The sequence below is a fragment of the Callorhinus ursinus genome, unplaced genomic scaffold (assembly GCF_003265705.2).
Source record: "Callorhinus ursinus isolate GAN/ISIS: 27379988/994484 unplaced genomic scaffold, GSC_fseal_2.0 scaffold39, whole genome shotgun sequence".
In the NCBI taxonomy this organism is placed as follows: Eukaryota; Metazoa; Chordata; class Mammalia; order Carnivora; family Otariidae; genus Callorhinus; species Callorhinus ursinus.
This window is the reverse complement of record NW_027397101.1, coordinates 20,921,598-20,934,047: the sequence shown is the minus strand read 5'-3', so window position 1 is coordinate 20,934,047 and position 12,450 is coordinate 20,921,598. Positions and strand designations below refer to the sequence as shown.

The window sequence follows — 12,450 nt, the reverse complement described above, 5'->3', positions numbered from 1 at the left end:
ATGGTTTGATCCCTATTCAGCTGAATTCCTGAGACCAGACGAAATCCAGGTCTCCTACTCCTTCACCATCTTGCTCCCCAAGGTCAGAATTTTAAAGAGTATTTAGAATTGTTTGTATTTGTTGGTTTGTTTCAGAATAGTTTCAGGGCCCTTGGGAAAGAGGAGCGTATCCTGCTTTGGAAGATTCTGAGTGAAGTGAAGAGGAAGGGCAGGTCTAAGAACTGCCTAATACCTGCCTAGCAGCCAGGGAAGAGGTATTTAGTACAGGTTAGCACCCCCTGAAACCACAAAGTATATGGCCATGATTAAGGGCACAGGCTTTGGAATCAGGCAGAAGATCTGGGGTTTTCGTCCTGATTTCACTGCAGTCTGGCTATGTGGCCTTGAGCAAAATAGCACCTCCTATGTCTCAGTTTCATGTTTATAAAATGGGGTTAATAGTGTCTTGCTTGTAGCATTGCTGTGAGGATTAGACGGAATAACATATAAAACTCTTAGCCCATGTGGTGGATAGTAACTGCTCAATAAAGAGCCTATTAATTTCAGACTGCCTGCCTTGGACTGTCTAGGCATTTTATCTCTAGTATTTGATTTAATCCACACAATCCTACTAAGTAGAAGTTATCTACAGATCTGGAAGAAATTAAAGCTCAGAAGAGTTAACTAAGGAAAAAAAACTCCTGAACATTACACAAGCAGTCAGTGACAGAGCTTAAATTGGAAACCAGATCTTCCTGCCTCCAGAGTCCCTTTCTGCCACGTGCACTGTCTTCCAGAGTGAAAGAGAGCCTTCTTCACTGTCCACACCAGGCTAAGCTTGGGGGTGGGGGGAGTCTGGAACACCATGATAGAGGCAAGAGAAGTCATTGATATCCACAGATGCTATATTGTTTAGAAGCAGGTTATGATCTAAGAGAGGATTAGAAGTTTCTTGGCTTGAGAAGTCCTAAGTTAGAGTACACTGGCCATTATCCATGCTGCTTGTTGGTGGCAGAAAGAATTTCCATGCTTTTCATCAGCTTTTTGCCATGATGAACATCTGTGTTTGCAGCCATGAGAACTCTTGACCTGAAAGTTTATGAGTAGATGCCCGTGCAAGGCAGTACAGAAAGTGTCCCGAAAGAGGTGGGGACACAGAGCCATGCACCCATTCACACTCAGAGAAGAGAGTGAGTCAAAGCCTGTGACAGTGCAGTGGTATTTTTAGTAGCTTCTTGGGGGGGGGGGGGTGGTGGTGGTAGGGATGGCTTTCAAGATGGGCCTTGAAGGAGGAGGAGCATTTTAGGAATGTGGAAGTGGCAGGAAAGAGAGCAGCTCCAGAGAGCCTCACAGATGTGTGGAACTGAAGCTTGGCTCTGTGGAGTGAGAAGTAGGGAAAATTCAATTTTTTCATGTCTCTTAAGGCCTCTGTTTATGTCCCATGAAGGCAGGTCAGAGAGTCTAAGGAGGAGATAAATACTATAATAGTCAAGAAAAATATTTCTAGGTATCTTTTTCTTTCTTCCACCTGCAGGGAAAACCAGCATCCAAGTGCCACCACTGCATGTGGCTACTGAGCCCTTGAAATGTGGTATTCCTTTTTTTTTTTTTAAAGAGTTTATTTATTTATTTAGAGTGTGCGTGTGAGGGGTGGGAGGGGAGGAGGCGGAGGGAGAGGCAGAATCTCAAGCAGACTCTGCGCTGAGTGTGGAGCTTGATGTGGGGCTTGATCTCACGACCCTGAGATGGTGACCTGAGCTGAAATGAGGAGCTGGACGCTTAACTGACTGAGTCACCCAGGTGCCCCGAAATGTGGTATTCCTAATTGAGATGTGCTGTCAATGTAAAACACCTATTGGATTTTGAAGATGTAGTATGAAAGTAAGATATCTTAATTTTTTTATATTGATTATATGTTGAAATGGAATATATTGGATTTTAAAATCCAATATTAAAAATAATTTTACCTATCTCTTTTTACAATTTTAATGTGGCTCCTAGAACATTTAAAATGATGTGTGTGGCTCTCCTACCTGGCTTGCTTTCTGTCTCTATCAGGTGGTGCTATGTTAGAGGTACTTGTCATATCTTTAAAGTTCTTTCATCCATTCTACAGTTCCTTGAGACCTAAATGTCAGGAAATGAATCTGGTCATTCAGATGCAAAAGAGAACTAGATGCTGTCCATCGCTGGGTCATGTATATTGTTCTCTGAGCTTCTGATTTTTTTGTCAGCATTGTAAGGACATTGGATCAGATTTTCTTCAGGGCTCCTTTTAAAATTTAATTTTTAAAATTCCTTGGTTCTAGCTTGGAGTCAGTGCTCAGAGTCAACTATTATTAACCTTTTCTGTGTTTTGTTGAAAGGTTTCCACTATTCCCTTTACCAAATATCAGAAAAAGTCAGGATTATTTCCTTTTTCCTGTGGTTCTTTAGTAAATTCTGGAGTGGAAAGACTTTAGAGAGTTCTGGTAAGGAAGCCTCCCTCCTCTTTGCCTTCTCTGCCTAGTGGCCCCATCTAGGCAGGTTGGAGTATGCGCTCCCAACAGGGTGGCCACGGCAGCTCCTCAGAGGATGCAAGTATCAGAGAGTTTGAAGAAGTCTCCTTTCTTTGGCTCATGACTGTCAGGCTTACTTTATTTTTTATTTTTTAAAGATTTTATTTATTTATTTGACAGAGAGAGACACAGTGAGAGAGGGAACACAAGCAGGGGGAGTGGGGGAGGGAGAAGCAGGCTTCCCGCCGAGCAGGGAGCCCGATGCGGGGCTCGATCCCAGGACCCTGGGACCATGACCTGAGCCCAAGGCAGACACTTAATGACTAAGCCACCCAGGCGCCCCCAGGCTTACTTTAAAATACCCCAAACATGGTGATTCCACACGTGTTCTTCAATCACTGACTAGGTCCGCTAAAAATTAAGAACTGAAGTGATTTCCCTTTTAGGAAAGGGATGGGCAGACCAAGAAGGAGGAGATAGGGCGCTTGGTGACTTGAGAGGGATACTCAGGGTTTGGGGTTACAGGTAAGGCAAAGGAGGTGGCCCTAGGAGCAGACAGGTAGTGAAACGTTTACTTCCAAGTAAGAGTCTTTGATACTTCAAAGTGAGAGTTTAGTTAACTAGCAACGGTCAAATAAAACCTGCCCTCCCCCCCGTACAGAGATAGATAACATTCGTCTTAAAGGAACACTGGTGTCTGGGTGGAAGCTTGTTGCAATATTGAAATCCCCTCTCATGATACCAATCCCAATGTAGTATTTTGCCATGGAATTTATTTTTCTTTAGGAATAAGTCTTTATACTGTAAAGTCAAAAAAAGTAACATGGAAAGGGGGCTATATAAAAACAAAGTTTTACTGGTTTGCTAAAGAAGGGCACTGGAGAGGGAAAACATTGCTATGCCTGGGGGTTGATTTTATTGCAAGTGCCTGAATCAGTTATTCTTAATAAAATCTTGACTTTTTTCTCAGAGAGTGGGTAAACAAAATAGATTGGTGGAGGTATTTTTGGTAGCCAGCAGTTATTGGCTTTTGATTTGTGGTTTGTAGGAATCCTAAAATGATAGGTTGCTAATTGGTTCAGAGTGAAAACTCCGATAATTGGGTGGATTGTGAACACAGAAATGGTAATAATATCTAATGTTTACATAGCGTGGGGTATGGTTATTTTGTTTACTGTGCAAACACAACAATTACCTCTTGAGTGGACAGAAGATTAAAGCACTCATCAACTTATGTACCCGTGATTAGGGCATAATATTATTAAATATATAAAATGTTAAATACACAATCGTCTTTGTCCATGAAATGCCAATAATGTACATTTTGAAAAAGGACAACTAAACTTTTATTAAATTACTTAACATTGAAACTCAATACCCTAAGGATAGCATATTTATGGACGATTTCCTTGTAAATAATTAGGAGAATCTAAAATATTTACCATGAATGAGTAGTACTTTAGTAATAACAAAAATAAAAAGTAGGGGTGCCTGGCTGCCTCAGTTGGTAGAGCCTACGACTCTTGATCCTGGGGGTTGTGAGTTCGAGCCCCACATTGGGTGTAGAGATTACTTAAAAATCTTTAAAAAAATGTGGCAAGTTTATGCCATCTTAAGGCTTTTCTGATACACAAACTTACAAATGAGAAAAAAAAATCATACAGGGATCTCTTTCTTTTTTTTAAAGATTTATTTAGAGAGTGAGTATGGGGAGCGGGGAGTGAGAGAGAGGGAGAATCTCAAACAGACTCCCCACTAAGTGTGGATGCTTAACCGACTGAGCCACCCAGGTGCCCTGCAAATAGGGATCTCTTTAAAGGTACTTGTTAATATGCAGTGCTAGCCATATGAACCTTACAGGTGTTGGTCATTTTCTCTAGGGCCTGGGAGGTTGAAGAGAAGTATGTAAGTAAGAACGGTGGTGGCAGCAACATTTATATAGAGGGTTGAACTTACTAACAACAGGAATAGATAGCATGCTAATTGTTGCCTGGAAAATAGCTCTAGATGAACAGTGATGAATTCTCTCTCTGTTTCTCTCTTTCTCTCTCTCTCTCTCCCCCCATGTGGTGCCCCAGAATACTGTGTATTTTCATTTCTCTAATTAAAATCAGTGTAAAAAATGTTTAAAAATATGCCATTCTGTGCTGTTCCTCGATAGAAGGAAGTGGGAACTCACGAACATGCAGGTTTGTAGATGTGCTGGCGCCTGAAGACAAGGGGTGCCCCAGCTGGGTTAGAAGAATTGTATGCGGGCATATGAATAACTGACATACTGTTTAGGTTTTGAAAGCTCCAACAGCTGTGTTTTGTCCAGCAATAAGTAGAATCATAAGATTAATTTATTACCATGCGTGTAAAATGGGAAAACTCACCATAAATTATAACTTCAAATTCTTTTTTTAAAAATTTTTTCCTTTTTTCTTTTTCTTTCAAATTATTTTCTATCATCTATTTGTATAATGAGGCATCACATTTATTTAATAATTTATTAATGTATTTCATCATTTGTTCAGTAATTGTTATTGACAGCCTACTATGTACCTGACAGGATAAGGGGCTCCAGCAGTGAGCATGATAGAAAAGGTCCTGAGCTTGATAGATGAGATGGACCATGAAGAAACTCACCAGCAAACCTGCCAATGACAGCAGTAAGCAATGGGAAAGGCATGCACTGGGATGAGAGATCCTGTGTGCCAGGGCAGGGCTGATGGGTGTATCTTAGGCAGAAGATAACCAGTGGAAGTCTTTCTATGGAGGCAGTAGCTGAGGCGAGACCGGAAACATGAGCCAGACTTTCAATGTGAAACAGGTTCCCATAGTCAGTAGTGTGTAGCGTACTCAGAACTGATGTGGTTTTGCTCTGTGTGATGCCACTTGTATGGAAAGGTGACATTCTGAGTTGACCCAGGAACCAGCCAACTAGGAAAGGCTTAGTGCACAGCCCTGCAGCACACTGTCAGGTCAGGTGTTGAATCCTAACTGCTGGGTGATCTGGAGACCAGCTGGGAGCATCACTCGAAGGGCTCAGGACCCCAGCGATTTACCCACTATGGTACCGGAAGTATTTCATATTTAAACAGGCAGTATGGCATCTGTAATGGTTGAATATTGGTCATGCTTGTGTGTAATTTTGTGATTTAAAGAATTTTGATGATCAGCCAATTGCAATTATACATCATTAAAAAAATCCTGTCCACGTCATAGTTTAGTAGAGAAAAGGAAAGTTAAGTTCCTGTTTTCAGTGCTGGCAGTCTTGGTTTTAAAACCTGGGGTCTCATTTTGAGGAGGTGGCATTGTCAGACTGGATATGTTCTTTCCAAGAAGGTAACAGACCTAACTTCATGTCTTTTTTATAGGCGGCATCACTGTCCACATCTCCCTACCAAGATTTACGATAAAATAGAGAAACCATGTCTTCTCTCCGAATACACCGAGAACTACCCTCTCTATCACTCTTACTTGCCCAGAGAATCCTTTAAGCCCAAGCTGGAGTACCAGAAAGGGTCCATACCCATGGAAGGCCTGACCACATCAAGGTGAGTGCAAGAAGAATAAATATATGAATGTGTACGAATAATGTCCAGGGCTAATGTACACAACATGAATATAATGTGCAGTCTTAGTGCATCAATGTACAGAGTCAATGTATAGTATCAAAGTCTTTAATGTTAATATACTGTATCTCGGAAAGGAAATCCTACATTTGTTAGCCTGCTCAGTTTTCCCCAACCTCTTCTTACAGAGAAAGAATTGTTGCAGCCGGTCTAGGGGTGAGGAAGGGTAGAATGATCTACATAGCAAAGGGTTGGAGGTTAAGTAACATATAAAGGGATGACACAGTTGGGGGGGAGGGGGGCTGCTGCTAGAAAGTGAGTTTTGGACTTTGGCACCTAAGCTCCAGGTCAGCTTGGGCCTCGTAGTGATGGTGATAGTGGTGAAAGGAAACTTATGATACAGAGGGAGCTGTCTGGGAATTATGCCGTGGACTTTGAATTGGGATCCCCTTGGATGTTCTTCAAGAATGAACAAAGACTACAGCTGACCCTTAAACAACATGGGTTTGAACTGCATGGGTCCATTTATGTGTGGATTTTGTTTTTTTCAATATATATAGTACTGTTAATATTTTCTCTTATTATTTTCTTCCTAACTTTTTTCTAGCTTATTTTATTGTAAGAATACAATATATATAATGCATATCACATATAAAATATATTAAATGACTGTTACTGGTAAGACTTCTAGTTAACAGTAGGCTATTAGGAATTGTTTTGGGGGAGTCAAAAGTTATATGTGGATTTGTGACTGCATTGGAGGTCAGCATCCCTTACCTCTACATTGTTCAAAGGTCAATGGCATTTCCTTTTAAATTGCTCTTGACCTCCAAACACAGATTCTTTAGAGAATCAAGTTTTAGAGACTGAGCCGTTGGCTCAGTGTGGTAGGGTTGCAGAGGTATCTATATTGAGAGGGTGGGGAGACTGATCAATTTCAGGTCTGCTCTGCATGTTGCAAGAATCTGCTACTGACAACTTGGTTAGTGACCTCTGGGTGGTGACCTGTGATTGGTGACCCAGTGGAGTAGAAACATCTTTGAGTGCAGTTGAGCAGTGTCCCAGTTTGTATACTTAGAACCCAGATGAGACCTGAGAGAGGGATGCCTTCTCTGCCTCCGACATTTCTCATCCCTATAGGGCGAGATTGCTGGGAGGAGGAGATCACAGAACATGTAAATTAATGCAGCACAGAGCTTGCACATTACAGAACTCAAGACTTGGTAAATTTTCTTCCTATTGCTCCCCCTTTGCTCATAATTTTGTGCTTTCCTAGTAAAGGTCCCAGATGATTCAGGTGAAGCAGAATGGCTCTAACTCATTCTGCCTCCAGGTTTTCCCCACGATGGGCCTGGATATATCCTCTTTTGAGATTATGACTCGAATCAGATCATCTCTTTTTTTTTTTTTTCCCCTTGGCCCCCCCCCGCACCCCCACCCCGAATCAGATCATCTTTATGCTCGACAGATCTCTAAATGATTTGGTTTAAGCACGATGTTTCTGAGTACTAAAATATATATTTTATGCAACCCTTTTTTCAACCTATGGCTTATAAAACATTATGAGTTTAGGCTTCATTTTACCAAGAAAACAGCACTCTTAGATTCTAAGAGTCTGAAGACCACTAGAGATATGTACCGTTCTAGAGCATTGCTTTTCCTTGTAAGAAACTATGGTCAGTGCTGATGAAGAGTCCTAGGCGTATGTATCAGAGACATGTAATGGGTAGGGAAAGATGAGAGCAGCATTGAGGAATAGCTTGTAAATATCACACTCAGCCTCTAGGTGCTGGTCTTCTCTTCATACCCCACATGCCGGAAATTGAGACAGGACAGCTTCAGATGTTGTTATATTAGGGGTAGGTTTTCTGTCCCAGGAAGGATGCTTTGAGGGTTGGATGTTGGAGGTTGCTCTTTATTTGTTGTCCACAAGCTTAGGGGGATGAGGACAAATCCTCTCTCTGCAGCAGGAGCCCTGCCGCATCACCTAGCTCTGAGGTCCCCAGATGGAGCTCTGCACGCCTTCCTTCCTCCTGATGGTGCTTTTCGAAAACAAAAACTTCCCCTCTGACCCGTCCTCAGTTATCTTTGTCTCATGTCACTAAGAGCCATAAACCTATCACCCAGAAGTTCCCTCTGTCCCTGCCAGAGCCAGACTGACAATATCATTCATGTCAAAATGTGGCCAAAGTGGAGGGCTGCAGATACTAAAAGAATTTCCAAAACAAGTTGTTCATGACCATAAAGGCCTTAAAAGAAAAGGTGGTGGGAGCAAGGTTACCCATGGGAAGGAAGAAGAGCAGAAATGCTTCTTTATGTCCTTCCCCAGAGACAGAACCCAGGGGGAAAATGAGCAGAGGGAATCTGTTCCCTCACCTGTACCTCAAGTTTATCATACCTCAGCCCTATGCCTGCCATGCTGGGCACTAGTTTTCATAGACTGAGAATAAAACTATGTCCCTCTCAGGATTAATTTTTTTAAGTGAGCTTTTATCGAGATAAATGAACAAAACCCAAGATTTTACCAACCATATTTCCTGAACCGTTTAAACTTAGCAGAGACTCTGATCAGTGTACTTGTATATATAGCAGACTATTCCGTCTGAAGAAATGTAGAGAAATCATCATCTGAGTGCTCCACCAGAGGCTTCTGGGGGAAGGGATGGGTCACCCCTGTGTCTGCAAACCCCTCTATCTGCATGGATTGTCACTTCTCTGCCCTTAGAATTCTTATTACCTGAACATCCCACCCACTTCTCTATGTAAAGGGACCCAACTTAGTTTCTGAGATTGGACATGGGGCTGCCACCTGCTGGATGAAAAGTCACGTGGCTCAGGGCTTGGCTGAGTTTGGTGATTAAGCCCAGACACAAAAAAACACCTGGTTTCTGGAAAGGTTATCATCCCAGCATGAGGCATGATTACAGCTGCACACAACTCTTACTGACTGTAAATCTAAATCTTAGGGATTTACAGCAGGTGCCATGAGGGGAATGCTTGTGATTTTTAGCCCTTCTTACTATTATAAGCAGTTTCTTGCAGCCCATGGTGATTTTCTTCCATAGGATCTGCCTTTAGTTCAGATAGACGGGAGATCAGTTTATGAATAAGAGGTTTGCACTTCAAGCCTCATTTCCCCTTAGGCATGTCACCATGTAAAACACTTGGGCCCCATTCTGGGACATTATTTTGTTAGTTAAGGCAGATTTCTAAGGATGGTGGAATGGATAACCTGAGAGGAAAGAAGTAAGTCTTCAAGATGGTTTTACATCTTTATCCTAAGGGGAGTGGGACCATGGGGAGAGTAAACTGAAGGCATAGGAGGGAAGATGGAATAGGGTTCTGACTTGATGGGTTTGGCTCAAGGGCAGGGGGTTGCAAGTTGGTAGTGAAAAGAGCTAAAAGGCATTTGGAATCCTCTTCAAATGCTAGGAAAAAAGCAGGAAAATTGGTAGTGGGCCTAAGTCTTTCCCTACTCATTGAATTTCACCCATTTTCTGTTTAAATACATACTTCTCTACCCAGAGCTATACCCTTGGGGATATACCTACTCCCCTTCCCTGTAGATTGGTCCCAAGAATTAAGAAGAAATGCAGAAAGACGTCTCAGCATTAGACTTGCCTGGGCAATTTCGGAGCCTTTGATGTTGTGTGTCTTTGATTAAATTTGGGAAGATCTTGACCATTATTTCTTCAAGTACTTTTTCTGTCTCTGAGACTCTGTTCATTTCTTTCTGTCAGTCCTTTTTTTCTGTTTTTCAAATCGATAGTTTCTATTCATCTGTCCTCAAGTTCACAGAGTCTCTCCTCCAGCTCTATTTTGATATTAGGCCCATCCAGTGACTGTCTTATTTCAGATACTGTATATTTCAGTTTTAGAAGTTACCTTTGATTATTTTTAGATGATTTCTATTTCTCTTATGAATATCCTATGTTTTAATTTATTATGACCTTATTTTGCTTTTTATAACTTAGCATAGTTAGAATAGCTGCTTTAAAAATCTTTGCTAATTGTAATATCTGGGTCTGCTTGAAGTTGATCTTCAGGATTATCTTTTTTTTTTTCTTGAGAATGGGTCACGTTTTCCTGTATGTAATTCTGTGATTTTAGATTGATCCTGTACATTGTTAAAGTTATGTTGTAAAGACTCTGGATATTTTTTTACATTCCTCCAAAGAGTTTATTAATATTACTGTTTTTTAAGGCAGATAGGAGGTAATTTGATTTGATTCAAAACGTAAACTCTCTGTCTTGAGTGGTAGCTCCAATCTAGTTCAGGTTTTTGTTTTTGTTTTTTTTTCTTTTGAGAGAGAGCATGTGAGCAGGGAGGAACAGGAGGAGAATCTTCTTTTTTAAAAAATTTTATTATGTTATGTTAATCACCATACATTACATCATTAGTTTTTGATGCAGTGTTCCATGATTCATTGTTTGTGTATAACACCCAGTGCGCCACGTAGAACGTGCCCTCTTTAATACCCATCACCAGGCTAACCCATCCCCCCAGTCCCCTCCCCTCTAGAACCCTCAGTTTGTTTTTCAGAGTCCCTAAGTCTCTCATGCTTCATCTCCCCCTCCAATTTCCCCCCCTTCATTCTTCCCCTCCTGTTATCTTCTTTTTTTTTTTTTATATTGTATTACTTGTTTCAGAGGTACAGAACTATGATGCAACAGTCTTGCACAATTCACAGCACTCACCATAGCACATACCCTCCCCAGTGTCTATCCCCCAGCCACCCCATCCCTCCCACCCCCCACCACTCCAGCAACCCTCAGTTTGTTTCTTGAGATTAAGAATTCCTCATATCAGTGAGATCATGATACATGTCTTTCTCTGACTGACTTATTTTGCTCAGCATAATACCCTCCAGTTCCATCCACGTCGTTGCATATGGCAAGATTTCATTCCTTTTGATGGCTGCATAATATTCCATTGTGTATATATACCACCTCTTTTTATCCATTCATCTGTCGATGGACATCTTGGCTCTTTCCACAGTTTGGCTATTGTGGACATTGCTGATGTAAACATCAGGGTGCACGTACCCCTTTGGATCCCTACATTTGTATCTTTGGGGTAAATACCCAGTAGTGCAATTGCTGGATCGTATGGTAGCTCTATTTTCAACTTTTTGAGGAACCTCGATACTGTTTTCCAGAGTGGTTGCACCAGCTTGCATTCCCACCAACAGTGTAGGAGGGTTCCCCTATCTCCGCATCCCGCCAGCATCTGTCATTTCCTGACTTGTTAATTTTACCCATTCTGACGGGTGTGAGGTGACATCTCATTGAGGTTTTGATTTGGATTTCCCTGATGCCGAGTGATGTTGACCACTTTTTCATGTGTCTGTTGGCCATTTGGATGTCTTCTTTGGAAAAATTTCTATTCATGTCTTCTGCCCATTTCTTGATTGGATCATTTGTTCTTTGGGTGTTGAGTTTGATATGTTCTTTATAGATTTTGGATACTAGGCCTTTATCTGATATGTCATTTGCAAATATCTTCTCCCATTCTGTCGGTTGTCTTTTGGTTTTGTTGACTGTTTCCTTTGCTGTGCAAAAGCTTTTTATCTTGATGAGCTCCCAATAGTTGATTTTTGCCCTTGCTTCCCTTGCCTTTGGCGATGTTTCTAGGAAGAAGTTGCTGCGGCTGAGGTCGAAGAAGTTGCTGCCTGTGTTCTCCTTTAGGATTTTGATGCAATCCTGTCTCACATTTAGGTCTTTCAACCATTTGGAGTCTCTTTTTATGTGTGGTGTAAGGAAATGGTCCAGTTTCATTCTTCTGCATGTGGCTGTCCAATTTTCCCAACACCATTTGTTGAAGAGACTGTCTTTTTTCCATTGGACATTCTTTCCTGCTTTGTTGAAGATTAGTTGACCATAGAGTTGAGGGTCCATTTCTAGGCTCTCTATTCTGTTCCATGGATCTATGTGTCTGTTTTTGTGCTAGTACCACACTGTCTTGATGATGACAGCTTTGTAATAGAGCTGGAAGTCTGGAATTGTGATGCCGCCAGCTTTGCTTTTCTTTTTCAACATTCCTCTGGCTATTCGGGGTCTTTTCTGGTTCCATACAAATTTTAGGATTATTTGTTCCATTTCTTTGAAAAAAATTGAAAAAAATGTGTAGATTGCTCTAGATAGCATTGATATCTTCACAATATTTTTTCTTCTAATCCATGAGCATGGAATGTTTTTCCATTTCTTTGTGTCTTCCTCAATTTCTTTCATGAGTATTTTATAGTTTTCTGAGTACAGATTCTTTGCCTCTTTGGTTAGATTTATTCCTAGGTAGCTTATGGTTTTGGGTGTAATTTAAATGGGTTCGACTCCTTAATTTCTCTCTCTTCTGTCTTGTTGTTGGTGTATAGGAATGCCACTGATTTCTGTGCATTGATTTTATATCCTGCCACTTT

At 41.2% G+C, this 12,450-nt stretch overlaps 1 protein-coding gene across 1 annotated transcript in view; it reads left to right on the top strand.

Annotated features, from left to right (window-relative positions):
• The window catches only part of SAXO1 (stabilizer of axonemal microtubules 1), a 110,046-nt gene that overhangs the window by 72,715 nt on the left and 24,881 nt on the right, over positions 1-12,450 (top strand). The window contains exon 2 of the mRNA XM_025887886.2: positions 5,837-6,016. Coding sequence (XP_025743671.1) covers positions 5,837-6,016 — 180 coding nt within the window. The remainder of the gene's footprint in view (positions 1-5,836; positions 6,017-12,450) is intronic.